This window comes from Pithys albifrons, chromosome 2 (assembly GCF_047495875.1).
Source record: "Pithys albifrons albifrons isolate INPA30051 chromosome 2, PitAlb_v1, whole genome shotgun sequence".
Taxonomy (NCBI): Eukaryota; Metazoa; Chordata; class Aves; order Passeriformes; family Thamnophilidae; genus Pithys; species Pithys albifrons.
In genome coordinates, this window is record NC_092459.1 from 113,484,376 (window position 1) to 113,505,865 (window position 21,490).

Below are 21,490 nucleotides of genomic sequence, written 5' to 3' on the forward strand. Positions count from 1 at the left end.
GCACATGGCTAATGGGAGCTGTCCAGTCTCTTACGCTTGGGGCTCACAGATGTATTGAGGAAGAGATGCTTCAGCTGTGAAAATCCTGACTTACCATCCTCTTTAATTAACTGTGTTTCTGGTAAGTTATAGAATCGGCTTCTCTCAGATTTTCTGGCTTTAGTAAAGATCATCTATCTCTCATCTTAGTACTGCCTTTTGCGGTTGCTTGCTATTTGGAGGAAATAACTTGTGCCTGAGCCAAGGCCCAAGTCAGCTCTCCAGTGACTGACCTTGGGAAAAGCAAGGTCCGTGGGTCCCACTCAGAAAATCCCTACTTTGAGCCTCTTACACAATTTGTGTTCATGTAGGTGCCCAAAGGGTGCTGCAGGCTATTTGCAGAACAATTACTATTATGTAGCATAATGTCCTTCACTGCTATTCTGTTATTGTGCCCCAGTCTTCATTTTGGTGGGGCTGCCATCCAGAAATTAAAAACAAGTGAATGGCAGACCCAGCAAACTTAAATGGCAACTCCATCCCACGCTCCAGATTGCATGACAGCATTGTTTCTATCACACTGATTTCCCTTTATCACAGCAGCCAAAAAATAAGTGGATAATAGTTTTTGGAAAGATAATTACTTATTAGTCCAGTGTCCTTAATCTTCAGAGATCAAAGCTTTGCCTACTGGAATGCTGTTATCCATTCAGCTGATAACATTGTCATCTAAATATACGCTCCATAAGAACTGTAATCAGTAGGTGCTTATGGCTGGATCCCTGTGTATAGTGGGCAGTTTGCAGTGTGGTTGCCATTAGTAGAACTGCATGTTTCCAACCAGCTTTCATTTGAGTGCTCAAGAGTTCCCACTGTGTTGGGGCTTTACAGCAGGTGAAGAATGGGGCATCATTCCCTGCTCAGGGAGGGTTCCTGGGTGGTCACAGACAGGGAAGGGGTGCACCTCCAGTTAAAAGTGTACTTCAAATTGTGCACATAGCTCAGTGCTTTGGCAGGAAACCTGAGGCTCTTCTCTTGTTGAAAAGAAAGATGTTGGATGCTTTGGTACATCTTCTGGCAAGGATGGATAATGGGCACTGCATGCCTTGGGGCATAATGACAATAAACTAGTGTTTATGTGACACTTTATTTCTAAGGCATTTGACATCTGTCATTAATGAGAACTATAATACGGCCCCCAGGAAAATCATTCACAAAGGGAGCTGGAGTGCAGAGGACAGTGCTGACTGACCATGACTGCTTGCACCCTCATGGTGCTGCTGTGAAACAAATAAATACATTTTATTTGCATTTTATTATTGCCCAAATTTGGGCAGTCTCAAGGAAGAATGTTTAGGGCTGTGTTTTTGGTCATCTTCTGGTTCACAGGGCCAAGACTTGCTTCCAGGATTTCCAGCAATGTAACCATCCTTTGCACCAACTCAGGGGATCCAGAGGGCCAGGGGAAGTCCCTGGACACAATGACCCTTTAGTACCTGTCTTACCATCGTCCTGAATCTGAGCACCCACCACTTAGTGGAAAACACTCTCTCCATCACATTACCCAGCACCACTGAAGGAGTTAACGAGCATCACAGAGCTCATGACCATATGGAAGAAATCTAAATATATCAGTGACAAGGAGAATAGAGAGAAAGCAGTGGATGCAAAGGCTCACCTGCGGATAAAGCCACCACTGATGGCCATCTGCTCCCGCTCATCTACGACGCGTGCGGGCTGGCTGGCTACAACACCATCCTGGTTATTGCCCCAGGCCTTTTTGTAAGCATCGCTTGATTTGAGCCTATGCAAAAAACATGATGAGTAACAAAGCATCAAGTGGACAAGGACAAATGCAAAACTCTTTACCTCTCCAAGCTAGAAGCTGAATCAAGCAAATGAGTTTTCAGATAGAGGGTCATTGGTTGTATACCGATATATCATAACCCTGAATAAAAGGAGGGGTTTGTTTTTTGGTTATTTTTTACTTTACTGCCACAGCAACAGTGATGGTCAGAGGTTTAGTTTCCAATAGGGTGAATTGCAATTGTCAAGTCTACAACACTGCACACAGGTTTTTGGATGTTGACTTAGTTTCCAGAAAGAAGGAAAACTAAAAAAAAAAAAAAAGGAAAGAGAAAAAAAAAAGAAGAAGAGAAGAAATACAGATAAGTAGAAAACATTGTTTCATTTCAGTGACACATATGTTTTGACATCAAACACAGAGAACGTACTGGCAGACAGACATAAAAACAGAACTGCCAAGTATAGTGTGTACATCACATCACAGCAACACACCCTCTTAGAGAAAAACAGATTTGGCTGGAATTTAACATTTTACCATGCAGAATATTGGGCTTCTGTTGTTATTTTTTCAATATGTATGTGGCATAATAGGCATTTAAAGCCACTGACCTTTCCCAAGGTGATTTGGGGAGGATTTTATCATAGGGTTCATTAAATTTCTTTAATAATATATCGGTACTTGAAAATAGCAATCATACATCGACAGTTGATGTACAAACCTTTGTCCACAGAGACAAAAAGTAAAATAGGCAGAAGTGAAATGAGTGCAGGAGAAAATAAAAGATACGAGCAATCTAGCATCAGAAAGGGAAATTTTTCTACATTTTTCTTCATGCACCAGCTACAGGCATGAAAAAGAGTAAAGCATTCTCACTAAGCACAGTTGCCCCAATAGTTCATCATACCCTTAATGCATCAGCAGTAACAGCCTTCACAATAAGCAAGACACAGGCAAAAATGGATCATCACTTTCTTCAGGAGTTTTAAACCACAGGACTTTAAAAATAGCCTAGCAACTTGTTATGTTTGTTCTTCATGACAGTTACATTAGCTTTCAGAGAGCCATTTTTGACTGAGCTGCCATGGATAGAAAATTAAAATCCAGGCACACCTAAAGTGGCAGGCTGACATGTGCAGCTTATTTAGAGTTGCCATCACTGGGGTCATCAGACAAGACAGCAGAGCATGAGTGTTTGGGGTCCACAAGTATAAGTTCTTGATCTTATTCCAGAAATGGAGCAGTTTCCAACAAAACTGTTGGGAACTGCAAATCTCCGTGTTCTTGGGTCAGCTCCAATCAGACATCTAAACAGCCCTGTAGCTTGGATTGTGGAGGAGGAACTGGATGTGCTTCTGGGGGATTTGGGAAAGGACATGACAAACCCATCTCGGTATTATGTTCTCTTCATGCCCCCTGAAGCAGCTCAGTTTTAAATGAGCCTGAAGATGTGTTGTATGCCCCAATATAGAATTAAAATGTAGATTAAGAGAAGATCTTTCCTGCTTATCTGTTTTGTTGCTCATTTCCTGTCAAAGTTTTTGAAGACTTAAAAAGATTATGATTAGCTTGTTTAATCTTAGTTGTCTGAAACTATACATCAGCTTTGGCATTACTAGAAGTGAGTTAAAATAATGCTCTTGGTACAGATAAGTTTACAGGGGTTTGCCTGTTCTTTAGGCTTGTGCAACTTTGAGAGCAAGACAATCTCTGTGTTTGAGGTAAATGATTTTTTACATCCAGAATGCATTTTTTTTTCTTATGGATTTCCAATAAAAGTCGACAGGTGGAGTCTGGGTCTGCTCACTGTCAATAGCAGTTATCCTTTTAAAGGCAGCCTGGGCAAAGGTTCATGCCATGGGCCTTTAGAGTTCCTATGAATGTAGGATCAAGCCTTACATATTGGTAAGGCTCAGGGAGTTGTACTTTCATTGTGCCCCAGGGTAGAGCTATGTCTGAAATAGTTAGTCTTCTTTAAATATATGCCATTCATCTCCCACCAGCCAGAAAAGCATTAGGGGATGGTGGTGATTCTGATGCCCAGAATTGTGTGGATTTCTCTCCCTCCTACACTCCACTCATCAGAACATCATCTTATTTGTGCTAGTTGAGTTCTGGCATAGGGACTCATGGAGCAAACTCTAAAAGCCTTGTTCACCCATACTCTGTTTCTGAACACTGATTAGCAATGCTGTTTTATGAAATTTGGCTGCAGACTGCCAAGGTCAGAATACTGCCTTGGAGAAGGGAAGAGACACCTTTAGAGATCCATGTCCCCCACATCATATGCACACAGTATCTCTCTGTTCTTGCAGCCTGACACTGCAGTCATAGTGAAGTGGCAAATGTTTTAAGGCCACGTGTCAGGTGCTAATCCCATCCCTGTCACATGTCTGGCTGTCAGTTCTGAGCTTTCACAGCTTGTGCAGTGTGGGAGATGTAAAGTTCCTGGCTGCATTTCTACCTGCAGCTCCTCTGCACCAGGTCCTGTGATGCAGGACAGCAGGGTTAACTCCTGTAATGGATAAAAACCTGATACCCATTGCAGGCAATCCCAGTGACAAAGGCACTGTGTGTGTGTGTGTGTGTGTGTGTGTGTGTGTGTGTGTGTGTGTGGCTCTTCCCATTTCTCCTGCCCTTCCACTGTGCACACCAAGGCAGTGCTACACGTACTCTGGGCAAAATGTTTACCCCAAAAAATATTCAAGGCTTGGTACACAGGAGCAAAACTGTTTTGTTCTTTTTTTTAAAGTATCTGCATTGTGTCCCAAGGGAATTAACTTTGAAATAAATGTGATTGATAATGCAAAAGCCCAGGCCTGCTGTTCTGAGTTTTGGTAAAATACACTCTGAACTCTATGACAGCTCCCTTACTTTGGTCTTGATAGTAGTGGTAGGATCAGACTGTGGCTGTGTAAAAGGGAGTTAAATACTCAGTACTACAGCTCTCTGCTGTTTCCTGTACAGACTCTGGCCGACCATTTATGGCTGTTTTCACTGTAACCTGGTGGCATGCCTGCTCCCTGCATGCTGGATTGGCCATCCCTCAGGGACTAGGGGCTGGTCTGCTTTGTCCCCAGTTTCCTACACCCGCATAACCGCACACCACATTTCCATTTGGCATTTAAAACAAGCTTTGCATTACTTGGAGGACAGTTTCGTTCAAGTGTGATGGCATGCAAGCAAATTTGATGCATTTCAACATTTCTGCTTAGTGTACATGCTACCCAAATGAGAGAAATTTGCATATTTGGGTTTTCTCAATTTTTTTTTTGCCTGTGGCAGAATGAAAACAATTTCAAGTTGGGTTCCAATTATGAAACGTCACATCTCTTTCAAGAACTCATCAAGGGCTATTTCTGTTGAACACTGAAAAAAGGTGTGATTTTCATCCATAATTTTGAGTAATGTTCAGTACAACCTCTTCTGCAGTTTTTCAGCTCTTTTGTTTATTAAACTTCTTTGTGAAAATAAGTTTCAAAATTTAGGGAGTCCAGGAATAAGGTAGCCCCAGTGTTTTTGTTCTCTGGAAAATGGAACCATTCAGTACACTTTTTGTAAAATGTTGAAACTTTTATCATTAAAAGGTGTCAACAGTGAAGCTTTCACTGCCGTATGCCTGATTTTAATGCATCTACAGTAATTCTCAGTCAGTGTCTATGCTATGAGATGAATGCATTTGAACCAGAATCGTTCTTTCTGCATGCCACATGCTCATCCTGTCCATGTGCCTAGCAAGGATGAGCTTCACAAGGCCTTTGGGATCAGCCTTAAGTGCTCAAAGAGATGAGGCAGGCAGCACCTACTTGTTACATGGACAGACACAAAGACCACAGAATTTTCCTAGGTCCGTCAAATTCTTTTCTGCTTCTTTCATGTCCTTATTGATTTGGTCCATTCCCTCTTCGATGCGTTCCAGTTGTTCTGATTAAACACAAGTATTTTATCCCCACAGAATGAAGCAGATGGAAAAGGACAAAGAAAAAAAAGACAAAAACTTCAGACATTCACTGTGACAAAAAACTGGACACCACATAGCAGAGCCGGTACCCAGTACCTACTTGTTACAAGGACATATGAAAAGGCCACAGCATTTCCCTAAATCTTTTAAATTTTTCTCGGCCTCCTTCATGTCTTGGTTGATATGGTTCATGCCTTCTTCAACACGATCGAGTTGTTCTGGTCAGGACAAAGGGATGACAGTGTGGAATGAATTGTATTTTTGCTTGTTTGCTTTTGTCTTCAACAGAACATGAAAAATGACCATGTAGAACTGAACTAATAGTGACATTACAATGCATTACTCAGCTGATGCATTGCTGAAAGGATGTGTGCCGCACTGGATGCTGGAGAGGGGCTTTTTACTAGTATGGGAAGAGTAAAACAAAGGAGGAATTTATTTGAAATATATTAATATAAACAAGATGTAACGATGTAGAAAGGAAGGGTTATAAAGTTTAAGGTCCAGAAATATAATACAATACATCCACTTACTTAGACACAGTGACATTCAGGAGAAAGATAGTGTTAATATTTTGCATTTATGTAGGTTAATATAAGAGAAAAAATGTCTTTCCATGGAAAATACTTCATTTACTTACACTTACAAATGCCTTGGAATTGGTTGATTTGGGGCAGCATAATTGCTCTGATTAGTAACAGAGCTGGTAATAACAGCACCAAAAGCAGAGCAAGTTGTTAAGGGCTTGTACCCATGTACCCCTTTTTCCAGAGGCTGAGGCAACCGAGACCTGCCACTTTGACTGGCATTGGATATTAATCTCTAATCTGAGTATGACCTCAGGGCTGGTTTTCTTTCCAGTGTGGATGCTGCAAAGCAGGAGTAACCCCAGTGAACACAGAGCCCACAAACCTCTCACAGAGAACACAAACCTCTCTGTGAGCCTGATGCTCACTGGAAGAGGACCACTAGCTGTGATATTCATTGCCCCTGTCCCCAAGGGACTTTATGAAAACAGACATGGGATGCAGACTTGTGTTTTCAGTGGGGTCACTTCTGCTTTGCTCCAGGGCAAGATAAGAAGCACCAAGCCCATTAACCAGCCACATACAGACACCTTCTCACTGCTGGCATCAAACAGAATCTGTCAAATTTCCACCAAAGGCTGGCAACAGTGTTGGGTTTTCTTAGTGATCTGGTGGCTCAAAATAACTTAACATGTTCATTTCTTCACTGTTAAAGCTGGGAAAAGTGACGCAGAGGAACAGAATGTCACAATGGAAAAGTTTAGGAACAAATCCTCTGCTGATGTAAACAGACATGAACCCAGTGGGATCAGGGGTCTTATGTGGAATCTGTGGTAGCAATAGCATTTTACCTCACCATTTTGTGGGGGATAAACTCAAATACTACCCAGGATCAAAAAGTTACTTGGAGTGACATCTCAATCCATTAAAAACTGTAACTGTACCAAAAGAAGCAAAGTCAAGCAATCCCAGTAAAACACAAATACATCCCTATTCCCCATATAGAATAGAAAAACAAAAAATTAGACTGTAGAGGATGAAACTAAGAGTACTGGTTATAGAAGAAATTTTAAGTCATCCCTGATGTTATCCAGAAGGAAAAAAAAAGACATTTTAGAAGAAAAATCATATGCATATTGACGTCAGTATAAAGTTCCTCTTGACTTCTTTGGGAACGTGAATAGGCCTAATTCTTACTTGGGTTTCTAATAACAATTGAGGTTTAGATTTTCAAAGCTTTCTGTGGGATTTGGATACCCAATTCCCATTAAAATTAATTTTATTTAATTAATTTTAATGGGAAACAGGCACCTCACCCCTCGAGGGCCCAGAAAATCCTGGCCTAAATTATTCAAGATGAAATAATTCAAATATTGAACTTGTGCTCTTTGTTTAATTCTTGCATGAGCCTGGGCTTTGAGAAGGAGAGGTGCCATGTCAGGATGGCGAGTTGCATCTTCTTCTCAGCTGTCAGTTCTCATTCCTCTCAGATGGATGGGACTGTCTCCTGATACCAAAGGAGTTATTGATCCCAAATCCAAGGTTATATTTAGAGGATCAGAGTTACCTGGCAATGTCCTCTAAAAGGGACACATATCATGTAAGCAAAGGATTGGGAAACTAAGAAGGAAACCTGAGAGATGGACTGCGCAAGTTCTGCCAGATAAACTGCTGAGCTGAGAACCAGAAACGCAAGGTTGGATTGTTTTGGTGCACATTGCAATCTAGGCTTTGGCAGGAGCTTTGGTTCATGTTTGTAGGTGCAGATTCAGCCTCACCAGAAATGTGAGTGTAGTAGAGGAGATATTCCTTCAGTGCTCCTGTAGCTCAGAGTCCTGCCTGCTCCTGCATGGCTGGGCAGCTCTTGCTCTGGGAAGCAGCTGTGGGAGTGTGAGCTGGCTTTTATCCTGGCTCATGCAACATGATGGGAATTACTAGGTTTCTGTGGCAGACTCCCACCTCCTGCCTGTGTGAGCTGTGCCTGCAGAGCCCGTCTCAGGGCTCAGTTAAAAGGCAGCTGTGTGCGTTTGACACTGGGCGGGACAAGAGTAACTGACCTTTCTTCCACTGATTTTCCAGCTACTACTTCTCTAACTATGTCTGCCCAGTAGAAAATGCCAGGTAAGTCTGCAGAGATCAGTCCTAGATCTGGTACCACTGGTATCTTTCAGTCTAAGCTTGTTTCTTTGCCCAGATACTCATTCTCTGAAGCCACATATGTAGTAGGGCCTTTTAAACTTTCTTTCCCTGTTTCTTTTTCTGCCTGAATAGATGAGTCCTAATTGAAGAGTATATTTGACATGACTCAAAGACTTTCATTTAAATTAAAGCCCTCAGTAGAAACCTGACTTAATTTATCCTGCTTCAGGATTTGTATGTAATGCTTATGCTATTTCTGAATAGAAATGGGACCCACAACTAATGTATCTTCCATTAAAGAAAACCTCGTAAGTGTAAAAACCCATGTCATATTTGTAGCCTAGAAGTCCAGACAGCTGGTTGCTCATCCTAAAACCATTTGCTACTTGTTAATGTCATGGGTTGGATTGTTAACTGGCCAAAATCACCGTAGTTATGCTGGCTTTGTGGAGCAACACCAATTTATACCTGTCAAAGTCCTGGTCCCACAGGCAAGGAAATAGATTCATAAGTCTAACCACAATTACTGAGGCATAAATATTATAGTGAAATTTACTTAATGGGGTCATGCTGGATTTGTTTTGGTGTAACTGCTATTAAAATCTGGCCCAGAATGAATCACTGCCAGTAGGAAATCAGATGGCTATTGAAAGGTTAATTTAATGTCTGTTTTCATATATCTTCCCTATTCCAACTTTCTGTATTGTATTAAAGGTTTTAGGCGAGACAGTCTGCTGGAATATACTGGCATGAACCTACGCAATTTCACGCCTACAAAGGCTCATGTCCTTTGTCTTCCATTTACAGAAGCACTTCAAGCTCAGAGCATGAACTTCTTTTGGCAGTTGTTGCAATATTCTTTGAATAGACTGCATCTATATGTGCACATATCATATATGATATATAAGAGAATTGGTGCTGTCTGCAGCAGAATGCACATCAGAGATGTGTCTCATTGTGATTTTCTTCATTTGTTTTCTTCAGGAAACTCTGCTAATTATTAGCCCTTTTTGCATATTAATACCTTTCGATGCCTGAGAATGTCTCTTTCATTCCAAGGTAGTGACAATAAATCTTCTTCCAGATCTTACAACAAATTAATGACATATTTTAGGACACAAACAGGAATATTGTTTTACCTGTATCATTATAGTTGTGAATAACTTCTGTAAGGCAACTGAGGGACCTTAAGCTAGTCCTGGTAGTTTTACCATAGCATTGTGGCCTTTTGGCAGAGGGTCTTTGCCAGGTTCTTCCATAACATCCTGGCAACTCTCCACTTGGTGACTGCTGTGGGGAAGTGGCTTGGAAAGGGAAGCTGTAGCAAGGGCATCCCTCAGCTGCCCCTGTGGCCTCCTGAGCAAACACAGCTGCAAAAGCATCTTACACAGCACTGGGTGCAGGACCAGAACAGAACAAGTGTGGTGTTGCTCCACCTTTACATCCATCTGTAATTTATAACAAATATTCCTTACTGATGTCCAGCATCTGGGGTCTGTGCTTGAATGTCAGTTAAGTGACTGTGGAGATAGGAGATTGCTCCTTGCTTGGAGTATTGTGCAGTGAAGCAATTTCCACAAGGACAATTTTAATTAGAGGGGGGAAAAAAGAAAAAAGGAAAAGAACATCTAAGAACACATTGTAGTCATAATTGCATACAAGAGGGCTGAATTTGAAAGAGTCAGCAGATGAACACTTTCCAATGCTACTCCATGATCCCATTTTCCTTAGAAGAGGATCATATAGGAGTGTAGTACATTTCTAGGACAGCCTTTTCAGAAATCCTGGGTCTTGCCCTAGCTGTGCTCTGAAAGACAGTGCAGAGCACAGGGAGGAATGGCACAGACTGACAGGGAGTGCTGCGAGCCCACGTGTAGCTCTGCCAAAAATAACAGGAGACAAGGCACAACCTGCTTTGGTGGGGGGGGGGGGGTTCATTTGTCTTCTGTTCTGGGGTACAACTTCAACATAATTAATACCATTTTCCCCACAGCATCTGGAATAGTCATTAGGTACTTTTTATTTCCCTAATTACCTTTAACTCCTGCAAAACTGCCAGACTCACAACTCTGCTAAAGAGCTCAGGAAGTGTTGGCTCCATCACAGGGTGCCCTTGCTTTTGCCTCTGCGGTTGCCCAGTTATTTCAGTTATATCTCCTTTATCAACTTGACCTGGAGTGAGATGTGCTGGGTACATTAATCTGCTCCCTGTGTTCACTGGTTGTGAATTTGCTGTTGCTGGTGCAGGGAGAAAATTTCAATTGCACTGACTTTTTTTGGTCGCTTATCGAAGTTGCGGCAATTCCTCTGTCTTGTCTTGGATGAGAAATGGCTGTGCTGCTGCTGTTGTTATTGAAAAAGTTTCTCCCTTCTACCTTGTTTGGAATAGAAAAATGAAAATCTTTTGTAATAAACTACATGAGGATGTCATCGCACACAAAAAAGAGTCCTTGAAGGTCAAAATCTCTGTGCCAGGTGTGGGGGGTTTCCTTTGGATGAAGAGTGCTGCCACTCTGGTACCCTTTCTATGTTAACAATTCAGGTTTATCCTCATATCAAAAGTTCAGGTTTATCTTCATATACCCACTTTGTACTCTCAGTTTCATTTCTACAGTCTGCTTTCAACTTATATACATCTAAATATTAACATTTTTCTAGGTTACTGTGTTCTAAAGACATATTTAATCAAGCAGAGCCATTGCCACTGGTCAGTAATCCTTTGCAGCATGAAGGTTTTAGTTTACAATGCAAATACTTTAGTTTAAAGACTTGTATACATACTTATATTTAAATCATTAATTAAGTGATCTTGACTCAAGGCCAGGTTTAAAAAAATGTAAGCATTAAGGATGCACATGAGGTCTGGGAAAGACTTTCTCAGTGATGAAAAAAATCTCAAAAGGAGGATCTGACCTCCAAGCTCCTTCCCTGGGGCTCCCCAGGGGAAGAACTGTGTCAAGCTGGTTTGGGTGACAATATCCAAAAATGATAACTTGGTTTTGCAGAGGGCCTGCTCCAAAAGTCCACTGAGAATCTGTCACCTCAAAGGGCACTGGGGGAGGTCTCTAATTTCATGGCAGTCCCATCTCTGTAAAACAGGAGTAACAAAAGGCCTGGTGAAGCTCCACATGTCCCAGGGTCATGGCACACTGTGCAATCTGCTGCACAGCCAGCTGTGCTGACCCTCTGGGCAACAGGAGCTCGCCAGGCTGCCTTTGTTGAACAAATACCTGGTGGTGTGAAATTACCTTGACTTACTGCCTTTTATGGTCCCAGAGGCTTCTCCTTACTGATACCAGAAAATCAGTTCTGCTTTGTGTTATTTAGATTGAATTGGCTCAGAGAAGTCTTTGTTGTAAGGCCTGTTTAACTTCAAAACAAGCAATTTTGTAAGGAAACCTAGAAATAGAGCTTCAAGCCACTGCAGAGATTAGATATTCTGCCTGCCGCCCACTGGAAAGATCAATGTCATGTTTTCTGTATATTTAACACCTAATAATCTTAAGTGACTTGTGCAGTCAGCTGCAAAGAGATCACATGGCAGTGTTAGCAAATTATTTCCTTAATCTGATAATCTGCTGAGACATCTGTGAGCTGCACACATTGCACTAATTACAGAGGGTTCAAAGTCATCATTAGTGTATTTTGTCCAGTAATACAAGTCCTTTATTGCTAAAATAAAAATAAAAAAAATCAGGAATAATTACACCTACATATTGGTAAAATGGAGAAAACTTAATTAAGCATTAAGCATAAGACAGTGGTTAAAATATTCTCAGGGTTTGTAGCATTATTTGGCTGTTTTCCTTGAGAAACCCACAGTGTATAGTCATAAGCTAAATTTACTGAACCACTTAAGGCATGACCATAACAAATTTAAAGAGGCTTTGAAACTGTCTGACTCTTTCCTGTAGGTATTGACTCACTGCATCTCTGACTGTCCCATATGCATTTCAGGCTTCACTGTCAGTAACAGTTTAATACTGAATTCTCTGGACTCCAAGAGGTGAATGGGTCCCATCTCAGCTCTTTGGCTCATCCTTCCTATCATGGCTACAGAGTAAATCAGTCAGACAACTTTTGCAGACAGCAATAGTAGAATTCCAGATTTTTTTTTAAAAAAACAAAATTCAGGGTTAAAATCAAAATAAACCTCCCTATAAATCTGTGGAAAAATAACAGTTAAAGAACAGGAACAAGTTTTTCCAGGAACCACAAATTTTCTGCTGCTCTGCCTATGATTTATATTGCAAGACATATCTGGATATTTACAGGCTTTCTTTGACAATATTTGTGATTTATTACAACTGTATAATTCACTTTTGAAACAAAACACATTATTTAGGCAGGTACCATATTTGTTTCAACATAAGTGATTTCTGGTTTTCTGTATTCAGTGATAGTTCTTTTACTGCCATTATTTTTTGAAGACAACAAAATATTCCCTGTAATATTTTTCTTGTCAAGACAAATCGATGTGACAAAGTTTGGTCGGGTTAAATTCTTTTCCCTAAAGCAGGGGGTGGTAGGTGGGGGGGAAGCAATGAGACACACATAAAAAAGCAAATAGAAGAAAATGCTTTCCATTTAGGTGTTGTTATTGCTTTTCATTCATTTTAGTGTCAGAGGGGCAGGGACAGTAGAGCTGAAAAGGGCCTGTCAGGTTCTGCAGCCCAAGTCCCAGCGATGCTTATGATCAGTGTCTGGGCTTGGTCAGTGATACAGCATTAGCTCTGCAGAAAACATTTCCTAGTACAGTTTGGTGTCATGACATATTGTAAATAATAACAAGGGCCCTTAGGGGGCTGGTTTGATAGAGAGTAGCAGGAATTTATCTGTTGGTTTATTGGAGACACATTTTGCTGTGGGTCTGCAGCAAAAGAAGAGTTATTAGTTTTATTGAGGGGAAGGGGGAGGGTACCTACTTCTTTGTCATATTATGAAGGGCAAAAATGTAATTTCCTGGAATGTATTGAATATATCAGCCTCTGTCTTTGTCATTGTCATCCACAGACAGGGAGTGGTCTAAGGCTGAAACCTCCTATATGGTCAATTGTAATGAACTGACTGTGCCATCACTTTTAATGTTAAAATTCTGTCATCCTCACTGCCATTTCCATATGAAAAGCAACCAAATTTCACACAAACTAGACTGGTATTACCTCCTCTTGGGATGTATTTATTGCAAGCCTTTCACTTGTGACTCAAGTGGGAAAATTATGTAGCACCTGCATAAATAATGCTGGATTTTACACTTTTGGAGGCAAATCTTCTTGTCATGTAGCTGGATCTTGACCCAAAGCTTGCTGAAATAAAATGGTGATTGGTGAGTTTAGCCTGCAGCTCTTTTTGACATTAATGGGAAACAGTTCAAAAGAAGTGCAGACTCTTAGGCAGTTGTTTCTCTGTCAGACAACAAAGCTGAAGGCAAAGAGGTTTTTTGGGTTCTCATGCACAGCCACACGTATCCTCTGGCCCTCATTTCCAGGGTTGCACACAGTTAGTACAGCACTTTGAGAAGGGTTATACTTCCTTACTGAAGCAATCTGAACTTACCTCCTTGCTCATCCAACATAACCAAAGTCCTGATACCAGCATCTTTACTCTACATCCCAATAGTGGTAGCAAGGTAAGGAGAGAGAGGGGAGGAGAAAGAGAGAGAGAAAGAGAGATCAGTGAGGGAACACTCAGCCCTTGGTACGGGACACAGGAAGACAAAAGAAAAACAGTGAAAGGAATGACAAAGTCATAAGGGGCTGGTGGCACAGTCCAAGGACTTTATGTGCCTCAATACTATATAAGGAACTAGGGACTCTCAATTGTACCATCAGTCCTTCTGGATTCAGTGGGATACTGAACTTCTGCAGAGAGCACAGAATCACGGACCTTGTGATTAAAATAATCACTTTATGCAGGAGTAATTTCTAAAAAGAGAGGGTTCATCTGCAAGTTTACTATAGCAGAAGAAGGGAGGATGAGGCTGTTGGTATTGCAGGTGCATGTTAATCCCACAAAAGAAAATCCCAGGGAAAACAGATAGGACACAAAAATGCTTGGGAAGGAGGCACAGGGGTTTGTACACAGCCCTTGCTGCTGACAGAAGTCAGAAAGCTTACCAACTTAGGAAATCCACTTTAAAGTAGGCTAATATTTAATAGGATTAAGACATATTTTCTGGCTCAGTGATCTAATAGATATGGGTTTGAGCCAAGTTTTACTTCAGTCAACAGACACCTTCAGCATTAATGGACTCTGAATTGAGCTTGAAGGTAGGATTTTTCAAACACCTACACACTGAAACTGCCTCTGCTCCACAGCTTAGTGGGAATCTTATCACTGCCTTTGCTGGAACAGGGTTTGAGCAAAGCCGAGCCATTCAGAGCTCCCACTTGCCTAAACCAGCAGCAGGGCACCTTTCACAAGTGCAATTTTTGCATGTGTTATCCTCACTCTGGGATGTGACCAGGTGTCTCAGGTTTCTGAGTGCTGTGATACCAAGCTATATCACAGATCAGATTAGCTCCTTTTTAATTACCAAGGGGAAACCAGCTCCATTCTGCTTGGAGCAGTGATAACATCTGTGAATAATTAATGGCTTGAATGATCTCCCGACTGTTGCATGTCAATAACAGATGAAGTAAGTCCTCTGTGGCCTGACAGCTCGCCAGAAGAGCTACCTGCACATGTGAAGCAGTAATTTACGTGTTTCCATGAACATAAAGCTATTCATGCTCCTGTGAACCAGATAAAGGTGGTGGTGTCAATGCTGTGGGGGGCAAGGGAGATGCTCACGGTTGCACATGAACATGACAAACACAAACCTAAAGTCCTGACAGTCCCTGTGCTTTTCAAGCCACTCTCCCACTCTTTGAGGCAAATTAAGGACTTCATACTATCTTTCCTCCCAGCTGCCCTGCTCTCTGCCATCGCCCATCTCTTTTCCTGGGAGCAGTGAAGTGTCTGTGGCCCTCAGCTCCCCAGTCTGTGCCCCCAGGGCACTGCCAGGCAGACAGGCAGCACAGAGCCCACGCTGGCTCAGCCACAGGCTGGAGGGCTGTTTGCTGGTGCAGCTGGTGCTGCTCTGCTGTGCTTCGAGAGGATCCTGCTCGGCTCGAGAGGGATGTGAGATGCCTCTTGTCTGCCTCTCTCTGCACTCCCAGTCTTGTCTTTAATGTCTGTCACTGCAGAAACTGGGAAAAACATCAGATGTGTGCAAGCTGGTTTGCTCCCTCTTTTTCAGAAATCCCTGTGAGAGTTGTCAGATGGAGAGAAAAGGCCTCCTGCCTGTCCCCATGGTCTGCTGCACCTGCTGCCCTCGGGTCTGCCACCTACCAGGTACCCACTGCTGCCACCTCCCTCCAAGCTCATACTGCTTTCACCTACTTGTACCCCAGCCAGCTTTTATTTTTGAAGTCTGCAGAAACTTAGGGTCCAAGGGTTATCTTAGACTTGCCTATTTAGAGTAAGGAAACCACTTTAATTATCTTACCTTTGCTGTGGGACAGGTTTGCTAAGCACTGGATGTGCAATAGCTATTTATTGGGCTCTTTCTATACTCTGAGTACCCTGGGAGGTCTTACCTTAAAAGATTTTTTATTTATTCATTATTTTAACAAACATACATCATACAAACACAAGAAGGCTGCTTGGGTCCTGAATCATCTTGTATTCCAAGAAATATATTTTACTGAGTCTGACGTGGGACTCTTCGAAATATTGGACTCAGAGACCTGCAGTTGGTGCTGTGATACTTGTTGGCTTTCAGAGAATCAGATACAGTCAGGCTGAGAAATATTTACTGCTCCTTAACACCTCTAGCTTTAGCTTCCTGCTGTATTTAACATCTCAGCAAACTACTTGTATGCAGCTAAGATGTTCAGTGACCTGAATAAGATGTGTGCTGGGAGATGGACTCAGTAATTAGACCTTACGGTTTGTATTTTGTATCAAATCCTTACACAGAGTGAAAGAGGTGAAATTCTCTTTTATTTACCTGATCGTCAGTGTCATTTAATTTTGTCAGGCAATACTGTATCTCTTAAGAGCAGCCTGCCCACAGCATTAATACTAATGTGAAAATATTAAAGGGTGTACAGTGAATAGACTTGTCTGCATCTGTGGTCTAACCGAAAGCATATTGAAGCTAATAAAGAGATGGTGACTGGCAAAGATGAGAGGTGATTCAGACATCAAGTGACAATCTCCTGCTGTTCCAAGTTTCTATTTAGCATTGATTTTCAGCTTTTCCACAAAAAATTAAATATGCAAAGCAAACTTTTAAAAATAATCACATTTGTATGTTAAAAACAGACCCAGACTTTTAGAAAATTCAGTATTTCCTTTGTAACTGATCTTTTAGATAGCTCAAAACTAAATCTGTCTGTAAGACAGAACTACTCTAAAAATGTGTCCATCATCCAGATGTCTGAGCAGGAGAAAATCACTCAGTAACTGACCCTCAGTGACAACAGACTGAGGCATCTCTGGAAGCTAAAAAACCTCTTCAGTTAAAGGTTTCTGCACTGAGATTGCAGAAACTTCCCTCAGTCTGAGTGGGCCCAGGTGTCAGCAGACACTCCAACTGCTTGGCAGGTGTAACAGGAGGTGACAAAAGCTGTTTGCAAAGTGTCCACCCAGAATAACATATTTTACAACACTGATCCTAAGACCTTGTCCCATCACCATGGGCCTGGTCACTATGCTTTGATTTGTCTGGTCCCAAGTTCTCAGGAAGGATTCCCACCCACATCCAGTGCTCACCAACATCAGTGACATCCTATGTCATTGGGAAAGCCATGATTGGGTACAATTAGTGAGGTCCATCTTTTTTGGAAAATGTATGCTAATGGTACACTTTTGTCAGGATTAGAGCCTTTATTTTTTCTTATAAAAGGGAGACTCTCCAGTCCTTGCACAGGGAATCCTCTGTTTAGTTTGCAGCAAAATAAAGATTCTCAAAAAAATAGGATTCTCCAAGTAGGTCTGCCCAGAGAGAAGAAAAATGCATCTTTCATTGGACCCTACACTGTTCATGGAGCACATGCCATTAAATGTGTAACAGCCTTCTCTCTCCAGAGTTACTTTGACTCTCCTTGTCTTCTCATTGCACTTGAGAGAATTTGGACTGCTGGATTTTGCCATGGCACAGCAAACCTCTCGCACTTTTCCTTTAGAAGAAAATGGCACAGCATGAATTGCTTGTGTTGAGGCATTAAACGGGCAGCTCTGGAGTTCGTCTGTTTATCCATAGTGCAGGTGTACTGGAGATGGTAAAATCTGTAATCCATATACAATAATTCTGCACACAAGATGACCCCTCAGAGCAGGAGGCCACGGCTTTCAAGGTAGGGGATAGTAGGGGAAACAGATACTATAGAGTTTATGAAAGGTGATGTCCTTGAACCTTTCACCAGCACTAAGCTCTGGTGTTTAAATAAAAGCAAACCAACCAGCACTACTGGTTTGAGTTCTGCATCCTTTATATGGAGCACATGCCCAAGGTTTTCCACTGGGCCACAGGCTAAGCTGATGATCAGAAAGCCAGAATAAATGATTTCAAACCTCTGGGTTTAATTCAACTCTGAGATACTGAAGTGCTTCAGTGAAGCCAGTGTAACAACATGACTGGGAACCCTTCTGGAAGCTTTATTATCCGTTATCCTCAATCTTCTGTAATAGCTTCTTAAAGCTTTTTGGGTTTTTTGGGAGGATTTCACTCAGAGCAAGTCAGCAACAAAACATTCACTGAAATCTGCCCAGCACTTTGAAGGGGGAACACATTGCTGTATCATTCCTTGTTATTGCTGTTACATAACTTAATTTCCCAAGGTGGGAGTAAAAGTAGGGAGAAAATTGGAATGAATTTTCAAAGGGCTCATCAGTCCCTCCAGGAATACAGCATATTGTGTGCTATCCATACCTGCTGCTAAAGGCTTTGGTTTAGCCTGAGGGATGATTTTCCTAACAGAGTAAGGGAATGATGTATTGGATAGAGAATCCAAATTCTAGAAATCTCTTTCTCTGCATTTCAGGAGATATCCTGAAAAACAGATATACGCTCTCAGTTGTGTGAAGAGCACATAAACTTCCACTTCGATGAAGAATTTTACTTTAATCAATATGGATTATATTTTGTTTTGAATAAATTAATAGCGACAATTATGTACCAGGACAGGCTGACATTGCTAGCAGTTCCCACAGACACTAAAGAGAACTGTCAACACCCTAAAGACAGAACTGTGGTCAAAGAAACATTTTTAGTCATCCGTAGTAATGCATTTGCTCAGCTCCTGCTCCAAGTTCCCTGTCACCCTGTTAATGCTCCGATGTCCCTGTGCCTGACTAAAGAGCCACATGACAGCTCTGCCTGTTAATTCAGATCCTCAGCCCCAGTGCATCTGTGACCCCACCCTGAATCCCATGTGCCTGGTTTTTGGCTAGTGTGACCATCCTGACTCCAGTGCTACCAGTGGTTTACACAGACAGAGGGGTCTAATCCTGCACTGGAAGAACTGAGACCAGAATCATGGGTCACGTCTCCCTGTGCCAGATATGCATTTCTGTGGAATTACGCTGGTTAAACCACTTCTGTGAGTAGAACTGTTCCAATTGTTCCAATAGTTCTAATGATGGCAAAGGCGCTTTTTTTTTAATTAGCTGTGACAAGATTTGAGCCAAACTCTAAATTCATAGATTACTTTTATTTTTCAGACTAGGGAACATTTGATTGCGATAATAATGTCAGAGGAAACCCATAACTGGTAAAATGACATTGTGTGTGTTCAGGGTCCTGTGTAGGGCAGCGTCATGAGCTTATCAAACATTTTTATCTTAACATTTCAGCTTTGATACATTGGTAAACTTCACTCAAACCTCAGAGCAAATGAGAGGGTAAGATAGTCCTGTCTGGATTTAAATGTACAAAACAGCCCTTTTGCCTGTATATGTTCTTAAAAACTTTCTTCTGGGCTTTCAGCAGTTCTGATTTGTTGGTTTGTTTTTCCCTTGCTGCTTCTTAGCTAGAAAACATATTTGCCACTCTGTACTCCAGCAACTGAATTTCTTTAAAGGCCATGGGGGTTGCATTGGAAGATGGCAGTAATCTCATGGCTTTTCCCCTTGCATGTGATATTCTGCATTGCATAATGTTGCCTCAGAGGCAAAAAGCTTGAAAAAGAAAATAAGAAGGTCAGCCACAAACTGTGTATTTGCTCTCAGTTCATTTTTTTTTTGGCCCAAACATTGCACAGCATCATCATAAAATACAGGTATTTATAGCACTGAGTGGCTCAAATGAGCACTGGTCAGTGTAGATTAACTGTGTTGTTTGGGTACAGTGGGCACCAGAGAGCAAACTGGGTTTTGGGATCTGCCATTCCAGTATGGAGCTGCCTTGGGGCAAAGCTGTGGCTGCTTTTGTAACAGCCACGCACCACTTCTTGCTTTCCTTGTTGTGCCAGGACTGGAAAAATCAGCTTCTTGCAAAGCTGAGTTATAAAACCAAGGAGCAGTTACATATTTGATTCTCCTTGCCAATGTTCCCTGGGAAGATCAGGGCTTGGTCTCCAAACTCAGACAAGTTGTCTTGCACAAGGAGGGCATGGTCCTCTGAGACATCCCCCAGGCAGTGACCTACAGTTCAGCATGAAGGATGCCTGTGCTGCTACAGGGCTTCCCTGGCTGGACAACACTGTTCTGTCTCAGAATGGAGTCAAGTCAGTCTGTTTATTCTGTATTTTCCCAGTGCCGAACCAAAGCCAACCATGACAGGAACCCATACATACACATATAGCAATAATGCATAGACATGGAGGCATCCTATTCCTAAGAAAGGAAGAGTGGATTTGCTAAATCAAGAGAATGGAGTAAAGAATATTCTTTCACTGAGAGAAAATATTTTCTATCTCTACCCACTAGACAGGTTCTGCTAAGTAAGGGAGTCTAATTGGATTTTTGGGGTCTATTAAACCAGAGCAGTGCAAGTTCAATTTCAAAGACTCTCATCATTTGTCTTTTCAGTGTAAAATTTTTCACTCCCTGAATGCTTCATTCTTTTAAAAGTATCTAGGAAATGGGATTGGAATAACCAACCAGCTGTTTAGACCACAGAAGAATTTTAAAGGTCTTTTGTAGTTACATTAGTGAAAATAATATTCAGCTCATTTTAGACCAACTCCCTTGACTGCTCAGTGCTAGTTTTAGCAACTTCTCTATTTGGACAGGGAGATACTGTAGCATCTGAATAACCCCAGGTCCAGAGAGATGCTGAGCTCTTCCAAGAAGCCCTACAGTCCTACATAAATTCATTGGTAAATTCAGCAGTCCCAGTTCTCCTCCCACCTTGCCATTTGCTGTGATTTAATGCTGAAATCCCTGTGGCACTCGCAATATGCTGGTTCAATATGTTGGGAAGGTTCAAGTGGTGCACAGGTCACACAAACAGGGCTCAGGAGAGACAGGGCTGATATTTACTGATGGCTTGGCCCTGAGCAAATCACTTCCCTTTCCTGTGTCTCTCCTCTCCACGCATCATCTGCCTTGTCTATTCAGATCACAGGCATTTTGGGGCAGCAGATTCCCCTGCCTTGTGTTGTGGGGTGTCCATATGAGACTCTTCCATGCCGTTAAATTGATTTCAGCAGGAGCTGCATCTGGCACAGGGCTGACATAAAGTGATGGTTAGAAATGGTGTGTCCAGGGAATTGTGAGGATAAAAGGGATAGATTGCTCACGAGACAAGAGCAAGTTTTGGCTGCAAGGGGCCCAGATCTGAAGTGTTTGTGGAGGAGAAGCAATGCTGACTATACTCAGTGACCCATCTGTCTGTCTGTACATGGAAATTTAATTTGTCTCCACTGGATTCCATTGATCTTCACAGTGGTGATTGATTTCAAGGCCATACAGCCTACGGCTGGGATTGTGCTTGTTCCTGAATGTGGGACCTGATGTGATTTGCTTCCCGTTGTCTCCGCTGGAGACTTCTCTGGTTGTCAGGAGTACTGGGACTGTCAGTGCTGATGACCCTGATTAAAAATGTCACCAGCTCCAGTGCCAGGGCTCGGATGGTGTCTGAAAATAATA

General features: G+C 41.9%; 1 protein-coding gene across 2 annotated transcripts in view; it reads right to left on the reverse strand.

Annotated features, from left to right (window-relative positions):
* The window catches only part of SNAP25 (synaptosome associated protein 25), a 61,521-nt gene that overhangs the window by 5,788 nt on the left and 34,243 nt on the right, over window positions 1-21,490 (reverse strand). The window contains exons 4-6 of one of the 2 annotated variants that reach the window (XM_071582137.1): window positions 13,967-14,015; window positions 5,845-5,962; window positions 1,658-1,783 (exon numbers count right to left, since the gene is read on the reverse strand). In XM_071582137.1, the coding sequence (XP_071438238.1) occupies window positions 1,658-1,783; window positions 5,845-5,962; window positions 13,967-14,015 (293 nt within the window). Of the gene's footprint in view, window positions 1-1,657; window positions 1,784-5,589; window positions 5,708-5,844; window positions 5,963-13,966; window positions 14,016-21,490 lie in introns of both variants that reach the window. The other variant, XM_071582136.1, reaches the window with a different exon arrangement.